The following is a 24,737-nucleotide window of genomic DNA, read 5'->3' as shown; positions in this document are numbered from 1 at the left end:
GATATTCACTTTTACTACAACCAACACAGAAAGTTTTTTCACCCTTCCAAATCTTGTGTTAATTGGTCCACTTGTAAATTGTAAGGTGGACCTACACCCGCAGCACAGGGGTCCCTTTGGCTCGTTGCAAGCCAAAAGTCACGCAATCATGTCACAAGCATAGTCATGCAATCGTTCGTCACGAGCCAAACGAACGTGTGTGGGCCGGGTATTCAATAGAGCTTTCCCACTCGGCGGCCATGTTGAGTCTCAGGAGAATAAAAAGCTTTGTTTTTGCACGGCTAGCCTCGCCCAGACGCGAATTCAGTGCGAGGCTTGCCGTGCATGAACAAACCTTTTGTTCTCCTGAGACTCAACATGGCCGCCGAGTGAGAAAGGTCTATTGTCTTTGAGGAGAATTTACTTTACCCTTAGGATAACGTATCAACAATTTCAGGCTACGAGATCCCGTTCACTCGTCAGATAGTTAAGACTTCTAAAATTAAAATTATCACTTTGGTAGCATAACCTGAAGATGGAAAAATATAACATTTTCCTGGATTAAATTTCACATAATTTACAAATTATTCCAGCTTCTTGGTGAGACTAAATACTGTGAATAGATTTCCTGATTTTGGTTGCAGCTAAAATGACAACCGGAGAGTTCCAGCGTTAGAAAACAACCCGCAGCATTTTCGTGACCGACAATTTTTGCGTTTTCCGAGCAGCCCGAGCTCCGGCGATTGGTCTCAAAAGTTCGTGCCACGTGCTCTTAACAATAATGCAAATCTTGCTGTTCTGTAAGCCAATCAGAAGCTAGAACATAAACCAACTTGAGTTGGCTTACCCGCGCTTTCCCTCCCTACCTGGGGTCATGAAAAATTAAACACCAATAACATGGAATAAAAGAAAGTTAAATTTACTCCACGTTTACCAGCAAGGAAAATACTCCAAAGGCCAAATTAGCGCCACGAGTATTTGTTCAATTAAATATGGAATGGCAAAAAATGACAGCTGAGGTTAACAGTAACAAAAAAAAAAAAAAAAAAAAAAAAAAAAAAAAGTTGCGTTGGTCTGAAATCCAACCTTTTGAGCTATAAATAAACGATTCTTCATCTCTTCTCGGTAATCTCAATTATGCGCTGTAAATTCCTATCTGGCAAATTTGTATGCTTCATATCAAAGGTCCTTGTAACCTTCGTATTTTGAAACGAATTTTCTGTACACAATTTGGCTTGAGCAATAGAGCTACTATGGGTTAAACAAGTAAAAACATTGCCATCTGGTGACAAGTTGCAAGCTATGAGAATTGTTGGCTTTTGCATTTGTTTCCTCTAAGTGTGGAGGAATAATACTACCGATTACAACACCAAACAAACCCAGTCTGAGGAAATTAGTACCTTTCCGAGCCCGCGATTTTCGGTAGATATGTTCAAGCCACGTGACATCGTTATCCGCACAAGCGGAAAGTTCGGCCAGTACTCGGCTGAATGGTCGATAACAATCGGTAAATTTTCGGTTTTCTTTGCAAGGACCGCCCAAAACGGATTTAGTTTCTTAACTGCACGTTTGTGGCTCAACAGTAATAAAAATATTTTTCTTAACTGTTTGGTGTTTGAAGTCCCTCTCTACAAACACCTCAGATAAATACAGACAACACATCGTTGGTTAACTATTGGAGTCTTGGGGGTTCAAAACTGAGTAATTCTTTTCCAAATCAGTAGTAATGTTTTCCTTTTACATCAAGTAACGCTTGGCATGTCGAACCCACATCACACGAAACAAAAAAGTTGCCAACAATTCCCTTTTTACAAGCAACAAAATCTAAATTTGTCCTAAAGAAACTCAATAAACAAATCTAAAGAGTCGTTACTTTGGGAGGCTATAAAGGCCAAACTGTCGTGAGTTTTCAACAATCTTCGAACACACCTCGCGCCGTAACTTCGGCATTTTTCGACCATCTTCGGTGACAGTTCATTAACCAACGAAGTAACCAAGCTCTTTAGGTCAAACTGAAAATGCTCCAATCAATCTTTGTTGAAGTTAGCGTGTTCAGCCTTTCCTCTCCCATCTTGACTTTATCACGGATCTCTGCGTGCATCAATGCAAGTTGAGTTTTCATGTCTATGTAGTACTGAAAATCGGCGAATTCTTCTTCGTCCAGGCAATTTTCCAAAATTTTGGACACCGCCTCACCGCGTTTATCGTTCACTTCTTTGATTTTACAAGCCTCCTCATGCTGAAGGGTAACCTTGTCGATTTTGCCGAGTAAAATATCCTGAAATAGAAGAGAATGTCAGAACTACACAATATAATACTTCGAAATGTCTAACACATCATCATCATCATCATCATCATCATCATCATCATCATCTTTTCTTACATGCTTTGTTTTCTATAGCCAAGAAAACAAGAATCAGATGCTATTGGAAGTCTTCGACCCGACTTCACAGGCCACAAAACCTCGATACAGTTAAATAAAATCTCAGACTTCACTAGGCGCCAGCTTTTCTTTACCATATTTTCTTAGGTCGGGGAAACTTGTGAAACACATATTCTTCATCAATTTTCAAGATTTCTCCAATCTTTGCGACTCTTGTTTTAAATTTTCTAGCATTCTGAGTTTGGATGCAAAACTGTTTTCTGCGTCTCAAGGCTCACCGCTTAGCTACTCCGTACCATTTAGAAACAAATACAGGATACACAGCAATGTGTCGGGGAAGTTTTGAGTGATCGCCTTCGCGACGCATTTCGAGAACTCGAAAAAACTCAACGTGGCAAAAATATACACTTCATCATTTCCCAAAATGACTAACAAACTGGAAGAGCAGCCTTGAATGCTTCAATGCAAATCGGGAAGGAATCGACCAGGAAATAAACTAAGCCAAGAAAAGTTCGAGTAAAATTCCTCACCCTTTGCTGCCGATCTGCTTCTTCGGACATGTCCAAATCATTGAGCATCATTTCATATCTGTGCATTCTCTGCGTCAGAATCAATAAAAGTCCAATAATCTTATTCAGTTCTCCCGTAAAGAGCTGATACTTTGAGAATTCCGCCTGGCTCGTTTTCTTTTCCACGACTTTCGTCACTTTCTCGCCAAGCGCTTCGTTGCCGTCGATTTCGTCTTTGATTTCGTTCATCTGTGATCTAAGGTCGACTATCTTTTGCTTCATGCTATCCACGAGAACAGACTAAACAAAAACAAGAAAACATATAACATAAAATTGGGACATGGAATTAATCACCGATTCTCTCATTGACTGTCAAGTGCCAAGAAACAAACGCATGCGCTCACGAGTCGTCAGGGCAAGTCGAGTCCATGCACGCAGAAGGCAACAGGGAACTTCTGATACGAGTACGAGCATGAATTCAAACAAGTCACGTTCCAGAACTCTCGCGTATATCTGCTGCTTACGAGGAGATAAGGAGACTCTAGAAACAAGATTGGTGTGACAACTGATTATCTAAAACACGCAAACTAGATTTGAAAAGTCGTACTGGTGTCTTAAGGTCCTTAAAAATCGCGCGAGTCGCATACTACCATTTTTTCTCAGTAAGCTTTCCCTAAGAGGATAGCACTGTTGGCGATGGTAATCGACGACCGGTTGGTTTGCAAACGGAATGCGCCAGTTTGAAGGACAAGCTCTACAAATTCCTCACATAGCACGAGCTGAAAATGGCGGAAGGACTGGTGCATTCCGTTTGCGAGCCGACAAATGGTATTTTTTACCTACCTTTTCTTTATCCAAGGCCTCTAGTTTGGGGCTCATTATGCTGTTAGGACGACTACCCGATGGAGTGGAGGTGCTGGAACATACACTGTAGGGGCTCGCAGAGTTATCTAAGGGAGTATCCGCCTCTGCGGGGTCATCTTTTGTCGGAGTGGAGGTTAATATGAGAGGAGAAGGCGGTGGGGCCCTGTGGGTAACCTTTTTGTTTTCTGGGGAAGAAGTGTCGTGCAATGATAAATCCGTACTCGAAGTTCTCCCCAGCGGTGGCTCGGACACATTGCTCGTGTTGACTCTCCCCGGTCCATTTAGTTCAACTCGAGATTCCTGGCCGATTTCCACCGGGGCCGACTCAACTACAGGAACCTCCTCTGGTCTAACAATGTCCCTATCGACTTGAGGTGGCTCCCTTTGTGCAGCGTTTCTTCTCGAGTTATAGTCTTCGTACGAGGTCGGGAACTCAACAAGCACTTCCCGAGGAGGGGAAGGCAGGGGCAAGCTGTCTTGTGAGGTTTCCAGCGGATCGAGGAGATCCAACGGGGGTGGGGGCGGGAGCGAATCATCGGCATCCCAGAATACCTCGCTGTCATCATTACTGGGAGGAGGAAGGAGTTCTGGTTCGACTGTTTTTTGCCTAAAGTCAGATTTGGGAATATTTGTCCTGGGTAATTTGTCGTTTAGCGGGACAGCCCTGTCCTTTTCTGAATTTACATTGTTTTCGAAGCGAGCAGAGGTCTCAAAGTTCCTCAAGGGTTCCTCAAATGCTTGTTGTATTTCCATACGTGTGTCAGGCTTCTGTTCTCTCGTTTCAGGGCTGTTTCTAACGCCGAATGAACTCGACGACGTTCGCTTAAATTTCTCGTCGGGTCTGCTTTGACTGAAATTACCAATTGCTTCCCACTGGTTCGGTGGTGTTTTGTCACTCTGTGACTGGTTTTTTTCTTGTTTGTCTGTGTAAAATCTTGTCGGAGAACGGCTGTCTACCTGTAAATCTTGCTTGTCTGTTAGTGCCGTGCTCAATTTCGCGGGAGAACGAGTTTCGGTCAGCGACGTTCGTTTCTCCGTTGGTGTCTCGTTAAATCTCAAGGGTGAACGAGCTTCTGACATTGATCCTTGTTTCCCGGTTGTCTCATTAAAACTCTTCGGCGAGCGTGTTTCTGTCCATGAACTTCGTTTGTCCGCTAATGTCTCGTTAAATCTATTTGCTGAGCGTGTGTCTGGCAAAGTTCCTCGTTTCTGTGTTGGCTCGTTCGCCCTCGTAGCAGCCCTATCTGGCTGAGATCCTTCCTTGTTCGTTGAAATCTGGTTGGATGTGGATGGCGGACGTTTGTCCAGAAGTGAATCCATGGACGAATATCTGCAAAGAGATAAATTGTAGGTCTGTGAAAAGTTTTAAGCTGAAAATCTGCACTGCACGAGAGTACTAAGTGATAGAAAAATGCTGGCGTACGACACGTTTTCAAGGGTGCGGAAATTTTCTAAATTGAAACACAAATCCGTGCAAAAACCCAGATTATAATCCATGAATTACCACAAAACAAATAGCACAGCAGGGTTCTTAGCACGACTCTAGAAAACAAATACTTCGTTGACCTCGAAACCAAAAAATACCCGTAATTTCCTTTTGTGAAATATCGGCCGAGTAATTAGCAGCGCCAATCCTGAAATGAGAGCTTTTACTGATCCACGAACTCAAGAGGTAGAATAACATGACACGAAAGCTAGGGTTAAATGAAGTAATGAAAGACGGGGCCTTGTAACAACAAACCTTTGCCTCTAACAACACTACTCAATTCACTTGTGACACGATTTCAAAAGCTTTATGTTTATCACATATCCACTTACGTTTACTGTTACGCACTATTAACCTCTGGGCGTCACGGTAAAACACTTGAAAGAAGGTTACATGTAAGGGCAGTGATAGCTCCTTTCTCAAGCCGCTAACTTACGCCGTTAAAAGGATTATCAGTATCAAATTAGTCATGTAGGGAATTAACAAACCGAATGTCTCGCCAGCCATTACACCCGCGGTCACTTACAGCATGACAAACTCGCAGACAATTCTAATATCGCACATGCTTGTCTTACGTTTGCATAGCGACGCGGCAGTTTCTAGGAAATAAACACTCGTAACAATAATGGGCATAATATTTTACTGCATTTATCACCACACACAGGGCGCTGACAACTCTACGGATCAATGGGCACTATGAAGCTTTCACTGTCAACAATTTCATTTTTCAAACCAATGAAAAATTGAAGGCATCACAAAAATGCACTGTTTCGTTGCTTTCACCCAAAAGGATCAAATCTACAGACTCGAAAGCTAACACCGCCTTGTACTGTACAATAAGCAGTAAAGCTAGACGGGACAGGAAAATACTACTTGAAGCTGTTGAAATTAAATGACCACACTTACTTCAACCACGGGAAAGCAACGAATGGTCACACTTTAGGACTTAATCGATCCACACGCTAAGAAGTTAGATTGACCTTGGACAGAATTTACACTACCGGAAACTACAGTTCAACGGCTCGAAATCTCAGAAAGTTAGATTAAGAGTACCTAAATGCTGCATGAACTCTTGCAAAAAGCTGCGCTTACGTGATGTTTCAATTGAAGATATTTCTATGCCGAACAACACACTTTCCAAACGCTGCGACAATAGAACTGAACCAGACAAAGGTATGCCAAGTATCAATACCGTTGTTTTAATTGCAAGTAATTTCACGAATGCGAACAATATCGTGAAAGTCAATATCAAACGGGCCAATACTCGAGATATGTCTTATGTGGCAAAACTACATCGGAAAAAAGACGCAAGGTCATGAAAATACAGGAAATGACCAGCAATGATGAATATATTGGTGTTCAAATGTCCTCGTTACTTTTCGTGAGAAATTTATTTTCGCTTCCAATTAGTATTTCTGTCGAGGGACTACCGGGTGATAGTTGCCCGCGGAAATTTGATGTTCTTAAAACAAATATTAGGCTTACATGCTAGTTTCAAGAATTTCAACACCAATAGGCCATTTCCGAAATGCTTTGAACCTCATTACGAACGCAGAGCTTTTCATTTGGGAATTAGTTTTGTTTGCATCCATGCACGAACTATGCAAAAGCCTCACTTTCATAATGAGGTTTAATCGTACCGATAACCCCTACACAGGCGGACTCGACTGTATTAGCGATAGTTGCGTAACATCTTGACTTCAAAGTCTGTTGACAATTGACGCTCACAATAAACCATTCAATGGACTATAACTTTCAATTTACTGGAGTATAAGAACCTGGTCATTCAACATCATAGTTAGCTGAGGGCATATTCGCTCTGAAGTATCTTTGACATAAATAAACAGTAAACGCGAATTTTTCGGATGTTCCGCTTTGACTTCCGCGAGAGTTCCTAGTCATGTGTTTAGGCAGCGGCGCAAATCATGCGCGTATTCGCATGCTACACACGGGATGTTATAACGTCCTCCCGAGTTCTCGGAAGCATAGAATTCCTTCCCACGTATTGACCTGATACACTAACAGAAAGAAATTAAAAGGATACCAAAAAGCCAACCTTAACTTAATTTTTGAACCAAGCCAAGAAATCTGATCGGGTACTTCAGCGACGGGAAAAAAATCAGGAAAACAGCGCAAATTTAGAATTTTTGGACCCTTAAAAATCAGAAGCAGAAAGCGTTGGGACTTCTTTTCTTTGAGAACTGGAGAACAAACACAAACAAACAAAACAAACCAAAAAGCACTACAGAAAAAGCAGTGTTAAGTTGTCCGTTTTCAAGACGTGTTCGTCTTTAAAGACAGTCAGTTTAAAATAGAAAATCAGTACTTACGATTTCATCGGCCGTTGGACCTCAATCCTTCCTTGACTGAAAGAACGATTTTGCAAACGGCGTCCGTCCTGTGGTGCCGCCCCACCAGAGGATCTGCGTGTCATTCCACCTTCAAAGTTGGCAATCCTTGACTTCACGCTTGGCGCAGGCTCTGGATTGGTGGCTTTATCCAACATAAGCCTTTGTAAAATCTGCGTGTCTTCAATTCTACTTGGTTCTATTTCAGTATGGCGCTTGTTTTGTGACATCCATAGTCCGGTATCACCAAGAGATTTAACCGGTGAGTTTCCTTCACTCATTTTTTTCCTTGGTGGGAGCGTTGTTGACCGATTGTTGTCCGCTTCTGGGGAAACTTGCCCCGATCGGTACACAGTGGGGCCGGCGTTCTCGTCCACGGATGAGGACGATGAAGAACGCATGTTCCTGATTACAACTGAAGATTTAACCCGTACGCTGGAAGTCTTGGAGAGTTTTCGTTCCGGCGTCGTGTCACTAGAGGTTGAGGATATCGAAGAGTTTGCCTCTCTTCTGTCGTAACCGGTCATGACTGCGGGTTCAGCATGCCATGACTGTCTTGTGACTTCACTTCCTCCACTCTTGTTCTCTGCGGTATTCTCAGTAGGCCAGGATCGTGACGGACTGTGAATCGGCTGATTACTGGCGCCATCAGAGAGCCTTGAAACTGCACCAAATTTGGGTGGAATTTCCTCAGGAACTGGCCTGCGACCTGCAGTACGGAATGAGCTAAGAAGCTTCGACACACTACGTCTAGGGGGAGGGGCAGGACCCTGCCTGCGTGCACCACCCGCAGAGGAATCCATTGTCCCCACTGAATCGAGGCTTGAGGTGCTCTCGCTGATGGTCATTTTTGGTGCCGTAAGGTCCCTCGGCAGGCGCACTTCCACTTTATCACCAGGCGCTGCATACACAAGCGAGTCCCAGGACATCTCTACTGGGCGTAAAGCCGCTTCGTCGGGGCGTGCATCACTCGTAGGGCCAGGACGAGCCGCTTTTTCTTGAATCAAATTTGAGGAACTGTATCGGTTGGGTGGTCTTGAGGCGGGTAATGTGCTACTGCCTTCATTCCGTTTTACCGCAGTTGCTGTCACTGTGACACCATACGAAGTTGGACCGCCAAAGCTTTTGCTTCGAGGAAGTGATTGGCTGTAACATTTAAACCGGATTAAATATAACATAAGCAAAATATTAACAACACAAAATGGAAAATATCTGCTACCTTGAATTTAACACTAACAAGGACCAAAAACACTTCCCCTGTATCACGCCATTACAATTAACGTAACCCCTGAAGGTCGACCTTTCGTCAGAGAAACTTGAATAGTTGTGTTATCCGATGGTTCAAGTTATTGAAAATTTTCTATTCTCAAACGCACGAAGAAAAAACAAAGCAAATCACTACCATGAAGGAGGTTTGGAAATAAGATTTTAATTATCGTAAAATTTAGCGAACTTTGGCTTTAAAGTTCTCCAAGAATTATTAATGGTTTGCGAAGCTATATCAAACACTTAAAAGAGAGTTTCATCTGATTTCCAAACACCTTGAAGTTGGTTAAAAAAGACACTGTTGCCCCTTGTGTTTTCAACCCACTTCTCGCTGTCTGGAAATCACATCAAACACTCTTCCTTGTGTTTGATGCAGTACGTAGCTAAAACACAGACAAATCGCCTGTTGACCTTTCAAACCAAATATCAACAAGGATATTCTCTCCACAGATCTCCAGGAGCTGCTTTAGGTACTACAGTCAACTTCCTTTATTGCGGACACCCTCAGGACCGCGAGTTAGTGTTCTTAATGGTGAGAGTACGTAATAGCGGGGATTTATTTCAGTCAAACCTCTGTAATTTATTTTTCCCGGGGATTTAGCTGCTGTCCGTAGTATCGCAGTGTCTGTAATAGCTAGGTGTCCGCAAGGCGAGAGTTGACTGTAGTTGGAAAAATGTAATAAAAAGAGGAATCTTTTTATTTGATGATCATTTCTTTCATTCTCATAACATGTACATTCATAAAGTTGTGATAAAGTCAGGAGAATATGGATTCCAGTCATTATTGGGGTTTAAAGGGATAAGCTACCTAATAATCTGCTTTCTATTACAGTCGAACCTCCCATAAGCGACCACCCATAATGTCAAGGATATGTGGTCGCATACGGGAGGTGGTCGCTTACCAGAGGTCAGACCACAGGGGGTCTAAATTTCGGGTAATTGCGGAGACGTAACCCTTTTGCAAGTGCTTATCGAAACCCATAGTAATTACTTTCTTAGCTACAAGTATATAGTATACTGGTCCAAAATTATTCTAGGCAAAAAATCTTAGGGTCTATGGTGATTATTGTTTGTATCTCACAAACTGAAATCAGTGTGAAAGAAACTGTGATATGTTACAGCGACATTTTTTTTTTCAATTTCCGTCCGTAAGAAATACAGCAGATTGTGTGTCAAGTGGTCACCTATAATCATCTCTAAAAGTGGTTGCTTACGAGAGGTGGTCGCAAAGGGAGGTTCAACTGTATTTCCATCTCTGAAATTATTTCATTGCATGAAATACTATTAAACAAGGAGAAAGACTTGGAAAAAATGCTCAATAGCATTTACCCTAGTGGTAACACTTGAACCCTTTAAGCCCTAACAGTGATCAGCATCAATTTTCTCCTTTTAATATCAATGCTTATTCAACTCCTGAGGTCATAAGAATTAAGGATATGATCACCCAAGGTGAATTTTCTTGATATTTTAATAACTTCTCCTCAATACTTTGTACGAAAAGTATGGGGAAAAGATAGGGGAATTTGTTCTTTGATATTTGGGGTTTAAGATTTAAAGGATTTCACTCAGAGTTGAAAGTTTATGTAAATAACCAGTGGCCGGTCCAAACCTTGAGGTAACTGGGGACTCACTCTTGAATGCTTTGTCCAAAATGTTGAGTTTGCCTTATATTAGTGCATCTTCTTTGGCTGGAGCCTGATGTTGTGGCAGACCAGAGAAATATTGATGTCGCAAAAAAGTATCTCGGCCTTCTTTGTGTGTTTTCGAAGACAAATCTAATTTCTAAAAGATCTAACTGAGTGAGCAAGTTTTCAAGACTTGTTTTAGTGAGGAAAAACGACTTCGAGCTGCTCAGTTGGCCTTTCACGACTCTTGAATTGCTTCACTTTGTGAAACGAGATATCTCTGTGCCTCATCCGTTAATCTTGGTCTCGATCCACCACTGACTACTCACATTACAGGGCTAAAGTTACTAAAAGGGTGAAGCAATCCCTTACCTTTTTTTCACCTCTGATCTTTCGTGCATGCTGATTCGTCTGTCTGCGATCTCCTTGTCCTTGTCTTTGCTTTTGTCTCTGTATTGTACAGCCCCAGCGATCTCCTTGTCCTTGTCTTTGCTTTTGTCTTTGTACTGTACAGCCCCAGCGTTTATGGGGATAACACGCTGGGGCTCATCCAGGAGCCAGCGTCCAACCCAGTCATTTGGAGTGGCACTGCTTCTTGCACTTTGTTGGCTTTATTGTGCAATGACAATGCAAAGAAATAAAGGACGATTCAATTTACTTATGAAGTAATCACTATAATATGAAAATTACACATCAATCAAATTGCAATCTTGAATTCCTCCTTTCCACTGTTAAGGCCCATTTAAACAGTTTCAACATTAATTTTGACCAACATTCATTCAGCAAAATTTGAAAGGGATGTTAGGCAAATGTTGGATGAATGGAGTGTTCAAACGGTTTTAACGCCATTCAACATTTTCTAGTTCAAAGAAAATGTCAAATGAAAGTTTAAACCAATTTAAACTTGATTCAACACACTTTCAACAAGCTTTCAACAATGTTGAACGACCTGTTCAAACGCCCCAACATTTGGTTCAACAACTGTGTTGAATGCATGTTGAAGCAAATGTTTAGATATGAAGTGAGGTTGGTGATGTCCCAGTTCATATGCAGGGGCTATGTCAACCCTTTGGAAAAACAACTGGCACTTCTTTCCTCTGCAGAGGAATAAAAACAATGGCCAAATTTTCTTTAAAATACTGTACCTATTCTTGCACACACAAAGACATCAACTTGAAAAATGATGTTTTGAAGTTGTTCCATTGTGCCTTCGATGAAACGGGGAATAACTAATTTTGACTATTTTTTTCTTTGAAAGTTCAGTTAATTTTGTCTCATTTGTGATCTAGAAGAAATTCACATATTATGAGCAAGGTATTTAAATATGAATCTGAAAGTGAATATATGAAATAATTATTTTTTCATATTTTTGAACTATGGAGTCTGCAGCTCGCCAAGAAATGAATTCTTGTTACTTGCACACAGAAAAAAAAGATGACCAGTTCAATTTTTGTTCCAAATATTTTTATTTCAATTTAATTAGCCTGAGAATGCAGATAGACCCTTTCCGCACTTGGCTGTTCAATATTATCGTAATCAAGCTACTTTATGCTCGGCGCATTCATAGAAGGAAGAGCAACCTTGATGACAAAAGCTGTTTAAAAATCATTTAAAATTATCTCTTACTTTGCTGCCTCTTTGCCAGGGGGAGATCCCTGTTGTGGTGACACAGCAATGTTTGTGCTCTTCACCGTCACCTTCTGTATACGACCAGGACTGGTGTTCGTGCGCTGATGGAGCATGGGCCAGTTTCCCTCTGGAAGACTGACACCACTGAGAACAGAAAAGATAAATCTCTTACCCCTTTACCTTCTAATAACTTGACAAATTTCTTAACTTTCCATTATTTTGTGCAAGCTATTAAGCTGAAGGGCTCGGGGCAGTAGTAGATCAAGTAAAATTTCTGACAAAAAATATGAATAAAGTCAAGCATAACAATATCATGCATTTAAAGTATTATTGAGTTGAATAAACCTTAAAAATAAACCAGGTAATATTTTAATTTTTTTCCAGTGCAAAAAGCCAAGATTGTCAATGAAAAATGCCAAAGTCACTTACATGGTAGGATGCTGTGGTCTGATTAGGGTGGGGGTGAGAGTGGGGTAAGGTTGGGGGGGGGGGGGGGGCATCATCTGGGTAGGGGTGTGACACTTGGGCTATCAAACTTTGACCCTGTTTATGAGAAAAATTCCCAGCTTCCCCATCCTTCTTATGAGTAGAATTGAAAAAAAAAAACAAAAAACAAAGAACGAAAAAAAAAAAAAAAAAAAAAAGAATAAAAGAAAAGAAAACTGGATATGGGTTCATTCAAGGTTGGACTGTAGAAGAAAATAAGGAAAATTATTGGGTGACACATCCCCACATAAGCTATGCATGGGAGTAACCCCCCCCCCCCCAACACATACACAACAAACAAAAACAAGAATAAAAACAATGACAACAACAACAACAACAAAGACAACCAATTACAATTCCACAGCCATGTAAACCCACGTCTTTGTTAAATGATCATCACAATGGCACAAAAGTATGCACAGCAAAAACAAATGTTTGCAAATTAATGATAATGATACAGTGTATTACACATTATTATTACACATGTAATAAATACCAGAATGGCTTTTGAACATCATTAGTAAGCCTAAGGGTGACAATATGGTGGTTTAATTTACTGTCAAAGTAAATGACTGGTTTGGTTAAAGTGACCTTATTGCCTTAGTTTCAAATTATATACTTGGCTAAATTAAGCGTAATATTTTTATTATGGTCCAGAGTTTATAGAATTTACACTGTTTTCTAATTTAAAGATTACTTTAAATAATTATTTATCAATTACATTACCTAACAAATGACAGTTTTGACACAAATTTCCCCTCAAAAACCTGGAATTTATGCTGTTACTTCAGTGCAGTTTTAATATTAATAAACAATGCTAAAAAATTTACCGCCTTAAACTCCAAGTTCTTCCATAAATTTCTTTTCCTGGTTGTTTGAATTGAGCCACTCCAAGGAGACCTGTGCTATTGAGGAACCTTTTACCAGTCATATTATTTAATGAGTTGATTCGTCTAAGAGGAAACAGTTTAAATAGTTCATGGTTTAGTAATCTCACAGCCTGATTTCTCTATGCAGACAGCTCTAATGACACAAATGCAACATTATTGTGCATCAAGAACAATCAGGGCATCACAAAGAAAAGTCTGAAGTCTTGCCATGGACGAAAGCTGATTAAAAGTGGTCAAATCATTTAAATTTTATGTTTAACACCTCTCTTCAGCCATTTGAAGTCAGTAGTTTAATCAGTTTATTTGTTGTTTCTCTTGTCAGTAACTACAAAAGTTTTCCAGCTTACAAAGGATTTTGAGGGCTGGAAGGTTGAAAGATAGTTGCTATTCTCTGCTACATGTATGAATGTCACACTGAAAATGGCTGTAAATTAATTACCGAATGTAAAAAAATCCTGGAAATGTCCTGGTGGAAACAGAATTTTCAACCTAGGAATCTTCGGTGATGCCCTTATCACCAATCATGATACACCACTTTACAGAAAGGACTAATATTATGGACATTTTCTTTGTTACCAAAAGGACCAAATCACTCCCCTCTACATGATCATGACACATACTTGTACATATTTCGCATTTGCTACCTAAGGTATTTGTCACATTCCATATGTTTACATCAATAATATCCATTTCTGTCCTTCTACTGTCTGCATCAAGAGTCTTCACTGCATTTAATTTTACATTTATTTTGCTCTGATTTCTTGAAAGACTGGGCTTACATATAGTAACTCTAGGAAATAACCAAGTATACTTGGAGAGAAAAAATTAAATGAAAAATACTTCTATACTTAACAAATTTATTTGTCATTATTTTTTTATAAAGTTTTTGATAAACGTTTTGTTTTTAATGTTTTTACAAGTCAGAGTCGTACACATTTAAGATTATATTAGAAAAAAATTAATTTTGTTATATTTTTTATCATCATTAATAATTTCTAGTCATATTATTTTTATTTATAATCAGTGACTGTGACACCAATTTCGGCAACTACTGATTCCAGATTACATGTTTCTAAAGTAAAGCCCAAAGGTTAATCAACATTGAATAATCTTTAATAACTGACTTCACTGCTTTTAAATATATTTTGTTAATTCAAAGCTGATTAGCAAGGTCAGTATTTTTAAAGTATCACAAAAACACGATGGTTAGCTTTATTACTAAAGATTAATTTTCTCTGACAGCCTTGAAGTGTGAAGCATTATTTTTTGGTTTCACTGGAACATAATCTCATTACAAACATAATGGATGTAACTGGAGACTGGTGACTTCTGATTATTTCTTCTCAAACTCTAGAAACTAGTTGTACTTGAATGATGGATTTTATTAATAAAAAACTGTCCCTCACAGCTGCTCAAATCTTTCAATGCTTCATCTTGTTTTGGTTGGCAAACTGTGTACAGTGGAACCTCGATAACAAAGTCCCTGGTATAATGAGCAAATTTCCCCAGTCCCTTGGCGCTTCGTTAAATTGAGGTTCCACTGTATTAAGTATCAAATAATCAGCTTTGCCCTGCTTTGCTCTCACTCACATTGGTGTGTTTGGTTTGTGTCTCACTAAACCATAGTTAATCAAAGACAATGGTTATGAAGCCAGACAAACTTCTTCGCCAGATGTTTTGGCTAGCATATGTGGCCTTGACTGTGCACAAACAACTTACAATAGATTTTGATACATGCAAGTGTTGGAGCAACGGACCAACAGAAATGTTCCTGTTAAGATACATGTATTCACATGTAGTTGAAGTGTGAACATTAAAACAAAGGATTGTGCTCAGTCTTGACCCCACCAAGATAAATTGAAGGGACCATTGTGAAGAAGCCTGAGGTTTCAAAAACCAGTCATAACCCTTGATTAACTATAACTAAATATGGTGTCAGAAGTGGGAGACAAGTCCATGTCTCCATTTGGAATTGGAAGAAAAAAATTGACTTAAAAACGGTTTAAAAGGTGATAGCACTCCACTCCTAAAAACCTGCCTTGCCTATGCACAAATTTATCCTACCTTAATCCATCCACTTCAGGACTGGGGCTTGATCTTCCATTTGCTATCTCAGTGGATGAGTTTGACAATCTCTCTGTAGTTTCCTCCATAATGGCTGAATTGGTGATGTTCGGCTGTTTCTCTCCTTGGCGATAGCTCTCTAGCAAGTCGTCAAGGGATGCACTGAGATTATCAGTAGAGTCATAGATATTGTGGTTTTGAGTTATTTGAGCATATTTCTTTCGATCAACATTATATGTCGAATAAAAATCTGAATTAGAGAAGTGTTCTGAAGCTGTCTTGTAAAGATTTGGTACAACGTCACTGGATTTCCTGACAGCAGGTCCGTTGGACTGTTTTGCAGGCCCAATGCCCCCTTCTCTGTAGAAAAACAAAGAGGATGGAATTTGATGAGGGAATACTTCCAACATGTAACAAGATTTCCATAATGTTTTCGGCAGAAGCCAACCACAATGAAAATTAGGTGGTCACAAACGAAGGCAAGTTTTCTAAGTCTGCTGGTTTTTCAGTCCTTCTCAAATGCTGACTAGCAGGTCATCTTGAGTTCATTGTGGTTGGTTGCCATAACAGCAAGTTTGCAATCAGTAAAAATCTCATCTTGTTTCCTGCCATTATTCCACCCAAACAAATTGATTCTGAGCACTATTTTCGGAGTGCCTTTTAACATCAAGCCATAAAATACTAGAGTTGAACAGCTCACCTTCGTAAAGTGATTTTGAGCTTCTGTCGTGAGCACCTCACTAACTCTATTGCTTCTGCTCTAGATATACAGTTGATGCCATTGATAGTTACAACCTCGTCCCCAACAGCAATGGACTGAGAAAGATCTGCTTTTCCACCTGGGGTAACCTGAAACAGTAGCATGGTCATTCAGAATAAAGTAGAGGCTGTAGTTACTTGTAATGAGCAGCAACATTTTGCGTTTACAAGTGAATACGTTTAGCAACAATTTTTTTCATTATAATTGCTATAATAGGTTTTTACCCTAGCAGAAAATATAAATTTTAAACCAGCATCAAACCTGTTAGTGTTGTGAATATTTCACGATGGTTGTCAGGAAGTCCTATAAAACTATATATTAACAATATACATGTAACACCTTTTTAGTCCGGATGATGTCTATGCATGTAGATGCTATAAATGATCTTGAGCGTTGTAGGTCCAATGCAAGTTTGTTAAAGTTGTGCACAACAACGCATACCACAAGCAAATACAAAACATAATGGCAGTCAAGTCAGATGACTACTCAAAGAGAATCCTTAAGGGAAGGATCATAAAGAACATTCTTTTACCATATTTGTGCTGATCTTGAGTTAGATACACTTGTTTGAGCAGACACTTGCACAAACAGGAAAAAAACTCAGCTTATTACTGACAAGCATTTGACTTCTTGTATAAACTGCTTTATGTTGAGCTTAGATTTATGCTTCATTCCTGCTGCAGCTTGCAGACTATTCTTGTGGTTTTAATTAAATATACTGATTGGTTCTCTCGAATACCACAATAAAAATTCCATAAATAATTCTAACCACTGCTCATATTTCTCAGATTTTGGCTTTAAAAGACACCTGTCCACTAAAATTATTAGTTTTATCCTTACCATGCTTCATTAATCAAATTAGAATAATAAAAAAAAGAAATTTCTACGCCTGTTTACTATCAACAATCACTGCTGCATCATGTCATTATACATTAACCGACTCAATCAATGATTAAGCAGAGTATTCTGAATAATAATTACTCCTTCATGCAGTCTGTATTTTTAAAACACACTGACCCCTGAGATTGACTCCTTGTGAATTCGTCTGACTGGTTTCTCAGTTTTACAATGCAAAGAAGATTTTGCTATATATTGTCAGAAGGTTTGTTTCATTCTACATGTAAATGACCCAGAACTTTGCCAAAAGTTCGGTCAAGGTCACAAGTGGTTTGAACATTAATGTTTACATCAAACTTTGATGTGGATCTTTGGTGATAATGCTAAGCTATGTGTACATGTATAATCAAAATAGCAGCCACAGTACTAACAGCTCCTTTCATTTTTTCAATTACCATAGCTTCAACAAAATCATTATTTAATAGGAAACATCCAGACGGTTTTGCTTGTAGTAAATAAAATATTGTGAATAAATCAATATTATTTCTCAAATGAGTACATGGCACACCTCTGACTAAATCAGCTTACATTCCATCTATAGGAAAGTTACATGTACAATATTAGAGATGGAAACAGAAAATAAGATCTTTGTTTCTCACTTTAAACGATAAAAGAAGCTACAGACCTGTACACTGACCACGAACTAAGGAAGTGAGTTGACATTACAACATTATGTTAAAATGTTGCTATTCTCTACTCATTCATATTTGGTGGTACAGGTAGTATTTATTTACAGAGATATAGTAACATGCTTTAGAATAAATAATTAATGGTAATGGTACATGTGATGTGCTTCTGTCTGTTTCAGTTATTTCACAATATAACAAAACTCATTCAAGCATGTACAAGTACATGTCTAATCAGGGATATATAATACTGAACACTTTCAGAGTTATGCAAGCTGTGTACATGTACATAGTGATGTGATGGTGTCATAACTACAGATAGCTGCTTTCCTGTCCACTATGAGTTGAAGATGTCACTAACATGTTTCAGGCCAACTGGCTGCCAAAATTGAATGAATTATGAAGTTACAGATGAATGCTCTGATAACAAACTAACTGTGAAAGACTAAAAATTTCAGAATGTAAAAGGCCTACTAACAGTAAAAAGATAGACCCACCAAATTAAAAAAAAAAAGTGACCACAAATTACCAAACAGTAAAAAAAAGATATGTATATACATATAGTATTGCCTCACCTAACACAAAGTTGTAAATTTTGACAAATGAAAGAAACTGCATATTTGTTTTGCTGCACATAAATATTTTTGCTTTTTCAGTTTTGTGTTAAACAAACACATGCACAGTAACATGTACACGTGTAATGCCATTTTAGAAAGTATTTTAGTATTCATCTATTAAGCAAGCTAATCTTCTTGTCTTAGTTTGATGCTTTTCCCTTTTGAACACCCAAGGAAGCAAAGCGTGATGTTAAGTACTCCATAAACAGTCTGTGAAATTTTAGGGAAAGGACTGTCACTGAGTGTTACACTTAATAGGCACTGCGCAAAATGAAATGACAGTAGAATGTAACAGAAGAACAACAGAAGAAAACGATAAGGGGAGCTGGATCTGAACCAAAACAAGTGCTGCTTGTTGCTGTAAATCCACGATTTAAGAATCACTGCCTTTGATCAACTCTAACATAACATAATTTATGTACACTGTATCCACTTGTAGAGAGTGCACTTTTAGAGTACTGGTTTCCTTAATATCCCAGTAAATCTGGATGATCGTGGTGTATCAGGAATTGAGGAGTGTGGTGGAAAATGGTTGAAAACGATGATTAGGCATCGGAATCCTAATCTCTCTACATTTGCCTTAATTTGGCATGCATACAGACAAGTAATTGATAGGCAAAATGTTTCTCTGGTTTAAAAATGTATTTTGTACAAAATTATTCTCAGTGAATAATTTGATGACCAGACAATTCACAGAGGAGCTGGACTCATGTCTACTTAATTGTTAGGGAGAGGAAATGGCTGAAACAACCAATCAGAAGGTGGCCTCTTACATGCAGCCCTTTTGTACACCTGGGTCTGGTTGTTCAAAAGCCGATTTATGTTAATCAAGGATCAAAAGGTTTAAGGTTTAAGGTTTTTATTATTATGCACTATTTCACTGGTTTACAAACGTTAACCAAGGTTTTCAGCTCACTTGTAAAACATGCTTTTGAAAGCTTGTTTTAAGCTAATGGTAAAGTAAAGTCTAAGTCAAAACTGAGGGACAGAAATCTTTTGGAAAAATCACTACTGATTTAGTATTTAAACTCTAGTTATAGTTTACGTTAACCCAGGATTAGCTTAAGGTTACCCGGTACCTTCAGAGGTGTCTTCAGAGGTGTCTCACGTCCAAGCGATGTAGCGCGTCCGGTTTAAACTGTAGATACCTGAACCCTTATATCAAATTAAAGCTTATAGAGCTGGCTATCAAACTAAACCAAGAATTTTGAAATAAAACGAATTGCTGAATTTTTAGCGCTGTTTTCTCGCATAAATTTTTTTCACTAGGAGGAACCACTTTAAAGAGCTAAAACTCAAAAGGAATTTGTTCAATTGCCTTCAAATTTGGACAGTAGCTAGTTTAACATATAAACAACAAAAATGTGTCTGCGAATTTTTTCTTTCGAAACATTTTTTATCCGAGAGCGATTTTTTTACGATTACTCCACATTTTTTTCATCCTATTTCGAAAATGCTCTATAACTTTTCACCGCGATTGAATATGGCAAAACGCAGACACGTTTTTTTAGCGCTTTGGGTCCAGAAACTGAGGAGCAAATTAAATTTGCAAAAAGCAAAATTCACTTTGACTTGTAGCTTTAAAAAGGTGATGTTCGCACGACTGATGCATTTCTTAAAGGAATAGATCATAAGAAATTAACTGCCTGTGTTCTCCTAGATATGAGCAAAGCGTTTGATAGTGTCGACCACCAAATACTGTTATGAAAACTACAAGACGTTGGCGCCTCAACTAGTGTGCTACAATGGTTTAACAGCTATCTCACAAATAGATATCAAGTTGTACGAATTCACTCCACTGTTTCCAATCCATTACCGATTGAATATGGAGTACCTCAGGGCAGCATCCTGGGCCCCTTATTATTTAGTATATACGTTAATGATCTACCAGAAGCTCCACGGAATTGCTCTACTGAATGCTACGTAGACGATACAAAATTGTTTGTTTCTTTTCATTCACAAGACACCCAACGGATTGTTGAGGAGATGAATGAAGACCTCCTCGGGGTGCGCAACTGGTGCTTCAGAAATCGGCTATTACTAAATCCAGACAAGACGAAATTAATAGTTTTCGGGAGCCGACAGATGACTTCAAAGCTCAATGAGTTTCGTTTGTCTTTGTTGGGAAAGGACATCTTCCCTGTACAATCAGCCAAAGATCTCGGCGTGATTTTGGATTCGAACTTAACATTTGCTGATCATATTAAGACCACAGTATCGGAATGTATCGCACGCCTTGCGCAAATTAATCGTGTCAAACACTGTCTTGACAGAACGTTGTTGTTAACCGTGATAAACGCCTTAGTTTTCAGTAAGTTGTACTACTGCTCGAACGTCTGGGCAAATACCACAGAGAAAAATATACGGAAATTGCAAGCTGTGCAGAACTTCGCTTGTCGAATCGTTAGTGGCGCGAGAAAGTACGATCATGTAACTCCCCACTTGAAAAATTTGTCTTGGTTACCCGTTAAGGACGAACTATACTACCGCCAAGCTACCATGGCTTTTAAATGCATTTCCGGACACGCCCCCAAATATCTGACGTCCCAATTCATTACCCGCGAGTAAGTTACCAAGCGTACAACTAGGAGTGGCCAAAAGCTTAATGTACCTCTTTTTAAAACAGCCTCAGGTCAAAGAACATTTTATTATAGAACTGTTGGACTTTGGAACAATTTAGACCCCCTTTTTAAATCAAGCCGTTCTGTTCAAGTTTTTAAACGTACCTTAAAGAATAAGCTTTTCGACAATTTTGTAAATACTTCCTGAACTTCATTTATTTTTAGTATTTTTCTCGATTAGTAAGTTCAGATAATGTTGTAATTGTTTTTTAAATTTGATTAATTTTAATTGTGTAGTTATTAGTAACTTAAGTATTTAAATAATTGTTCCTGAAAAGCCCCATTGGGGAGGTAACAATAAAGTATGTATGTATGTATGTATGTATGTATGTATGTATGTATGTATGTATGTATGTATGTATGTATGTATGTATGTATGTATGTATGTATGTATGTATGTATGTATGTATGTATGTATGTATGTATGTATGTATGTATGTATGTATGTATATTTGAATGCTCGCAATTAGAGGTCGTGAAAAATTCGATAATTTATTTTATTTCAAAATTCTTGGTATGATTTGATAGCCAGCTCTATAAGCTTTAATTTGATATAGGGGTTTAGGTATCTACAGTTTAAACTGGACGCGCTACATCGGTTAAACGCGAGACACCTCTGAAGGTATCGGGTAACCTTAATCAGGCTTTGAACAACTCAGCCCTGGTTTTATAGGCTGGAGTTCTATGGATTAAATTCTAATTGTGAACTTTTAAATTACATGAAAGTACAGCCAAATTTTAGAGAAATTGACAAAGGTGAGTTTTCTGTTTTTGTGGGGTTTTTTTGTGTTTTAAATTACAAAGGCAAAGATACAAAATTTCTTGGCAGTTTAACAGAATTCAAAACATAACAAGTCTTGCAGGGAATGAAATTTTTGCAGGTTTGAATTTTTTAAATTCTTTTGTTTTGTTTTTAATCTACAACAATAGATGCTGCAAAAATAAATAATAATAATAATAATAATAATAATAATAATAATAATAATAATAATAATAACAACAACAACAACAACAATAATAATAATAATAATAATAATAATAATAATAATAATAATAATAATTGAACTAACAAAGTTTTAAATAAGATTTTACCCTTGTGAATACCACCAATTTACTGAGTAAACCATAGGCAAAATGCCTAATACCCTAGATGTCATTGAGTTCTGATAAAATAAACATATTTGTGTATTTACATCTTTGTACTTTTGTGGCATTCTGTCAGGTCTTTAAACATAATGAAAACGTTTTAATTTGATCAGTGACAATTTTTTCACTGGAAATGCAAAGATCTCCATATCTGTAAAATAAAACTCCCATCAATAATTTCAGGTGCATTCGGTGACCGAGAGGATCTGGAAATATTAAAATACTGAAATAAACCTCTGCTTAAAACTTTTGACAGTCTGGATGAAAATCATAGTAATGGGTATAATGAGGGGGGGGGGGGGGGGGCAGGAAGACTTTCATCTAATTTAGAATCATTGATGTTAACAGGTCTGTTTAGCTATCATACATCACTGCAGTCTAATAAATGATTTTGTGACAAAAATAACATTAAACACAAACATGAAACAGTGTAATTAGAAGGGGCTGGAAAGCAGGGTCAACAAACTTGATGAAAGAAATCTGCATACTGTATTTTATTTGAAAATTTACAGGTCTCACGGTAGGTATGAAAATGTTTACTTTGCCAAAAACTTAATAAGTTTAAGTATTGTTTAACAGTGATATATTTTATATTACATCAGTTTACGAAACAAAAGAAGGCCTGCTTCAGTTAATAGATTTCTCTACAATATGGCAAATTTGCATTACGATTATGAGATCTCAAAATAACCTTAGTTTAGACTGCAACAAATTAACAACAGACACTTGAGGTGGGTTTATCTAAGTTATTTAACATTCACCAAAATGATATTTTTCAGTTCACATGATACTTAACCATATGACGGTTTGATAAATTTACAGGAAATTTCGGAACGTAGACAATAAAAATTCATTGATTTTTACCTCTGAATATTTTTGTATTTTTTGTATACATTTGGCATATAGCAAATAGCACTCCTGACCACAAGATAATCTTCCCAAAAACGATATTCATATCCAATATATTCGCCGCATAAAAAACCATGGAGGAAGTTCCGATATCAGATAAAGACGAAATCTAATCAACACAGGAAATTGAGAGTTTCTCACAGAGAGAAAATATTTATAGACAAGCAGAAAATACAAACGTTAAAAGAAACCGGAGATCAACAGGAACACAGAAAGATTCCAGGCATTTTTCGCCCACATAACTCTTGGGTTGTTTATCAAGACAAAGTAAAAAGGGCGATCGTTCGTTCTTCTAATTCTAGTATGCAAGGACGTGACATTGCACAATGTTGAAATCACTCGACCATATCTATACATTACGCTACTGACAACATACCAAATAGAACAGACAACGATGTCTTAAAATTACATAAATATCTAACGTAGTTTTGATTCGTTATTCCCGCTTTAACCCCAACTGACATTTTGCAGTCGTGAAAGGTTAACATTCTCAAGATTCGAGAACATCGAAGGCAAAAATTCAATTCCACTTCAACTCGCACAAACCTGGTTTAGCTCGACGAAGTTTAGCTAATCCCCCAAAACATTGACGAGAACGCCTTGGCAGATTTACAACGATGCCGTCGTTACCGTGGTATGCGAGAGATTTAAACACAATTTCAGCGTAACAAAATGTTTTAACTCTGCACTCTGTCAAGGGACACAACATTTAGCGAATTTGCAATCGCTAGAGGGCCGCTGATAAGGAGGTAAGCTTCGTGTGTCAATCATTACGGGTGTCCTGTGCTGGCAATGAGTCGGCTATTGATACATTTTACCGGTAGGGTACACGCGCTTGTATCGAACGGCGTCCATTCGATTCTCGAACATTCTCCTCGAATACTTAATCGTCAAAATTCGACAGGTTACGATAAGGCCTCTTCAATACAGACTACTCATTTGAGAAGGTAATTAGGTGCGAAGGATCTGAAAATCGTAGTCAACGCGTCAATCTTAGCTAAGCAAGACGAAAACATGGCTGGGATCTTATCTGGAATTTGAAACCAGGAAGGTAACGTAACACCGAAAAATCACAAACGTTTTATATCTTTAAACATAGCTACATGGCGGGGTAGAACTATTTATACAACAAGGGTAACGCATCGAACGCTCTGCGCTTATATAACTACTTTACTTTGGATATGGAAATATACCTAATCGATCTACCCACAATTCTGACGACAAAACACACAGTAAACAAAGAACGCTAGAGGCCAAATTCAGAAGGATATTAACTTAACACCATTTCCTACTTTAGTCAGCCACTACTTGAAGAAGCAACCACATTTCCAAGGGAAACGTTAAACTGATAAACTGACCTTCGAGACACAAAGCTTCGTCCTGAATTCGCTACCTCCTTGCAACGTAAAACCCCAAGGAGAACCACCAGAAAGGACGACATCAAAGGTCTGGTCGGAGCCTTTCAACTGCGAACTCAATCTAGGCATCGTGTGTTATCGATCCGATGTGAATATCTTTGTGTGTGATTCCATGGCATTTCAATAAAATCGTGGCAAAGGAAGAATCTTCTTTCCTTTTACCTAATAAAGCTTCCAAACCGGGAAAAATATGCGTATGCAAATGTTATGCAAA

The 24,737-nt window shown here is 38.4% G+C and overlaps 1 protein-coding gene across 3 annotated transcripts in view; it reads right to left on the bottom strand.

Annotated features, from left to right (window-relative positions):
* LOC146465180 (uncharacterized) overlaps nucleotides 1–24,737 on the bottom strand; it is a 24,966-nt gene extending 229 nt beyond the window's left edge. Inside the window, exons 1-11 of one of the 3 annotated variants that reach the window (XM_085128852.1) lie at nucleotides 24,464–24,737; nucleotides 16,230–16,378; nucleotides 15,530–15,889; nucleotides 13,406–13,528; nucleotides 12,087–12,233; nucleotides 10,962–11,069; nucleotides 10,833–10,910; nucleotides 7,552–8,715; nucleotides 3,715–5,065; nucleotides 2,893–3,171; nucleotides 1–2,257 (exon numbers count right to left, since the gene is read on the bottom strand). The exon at nucleotides 1–2,257 is cut by the window's left edge and continues 229 nt beyond it. In XM_085128852.1, the coding sequence (XP_084984978.1) occupies nucleotides 1,982–2,257; nucleotides 2,893–3,171; nucleotides 3,715–5,065; nucleotides 7,552–8,715; nucleotides 10,833–10,910; nucleotides 10,962–11,069; nucleotides 12,087–12,233; nucleotides 13,406–13,528; nucleotides 15,530–15,889; nucleotides 16,230–16,378; nucleotides 24,464–24,592 (4,164 nt within the window). In that variant the 5' untranslated portion in view covers nucleotides 24,593–24,737 and the 3' untranslated portion in view covers nucleotides 1–1,981. Of the gene's footprint in view, nucleotides 2,258–2,892; nucleotides 3,172–3,714; nucleotides 5,066–7,551; nucleotides 8,716–10,832; nucleotides 11,070–12,086; nucleotides 12,234–13,405; nucleotides 13,529–15,529; nucleotides 15,890–16,229; nucleotides 16,379–24,463 lie in introns of all 3 variants that reach the window. The other 2 variants (XM_085128851.1, XM_085128853.1) reach the window with 2 other exon arrangements.

The sequence above is a fragment of the Pavona decussata genome, unplaced genomic scaffold, assembly GCF_977016875.1.
Source record: "Pavona decussata unplaced genomic scaffold, jaPavDecu1.1 SCAFFOLD_156, whole genome shotgun sequence".
Taxonomy (NCBI): Eukaryota; Metazoa; Cnidaria; class Anthozoa; order Scleractinia; family Agariciidae; genus Pavona; species Pavona decussata.
The sequence above is the reverse complement of the archived record's forward strand: the minus strand, read 5'-3'. Positions and strand labels throughout refer to the sequence as shown.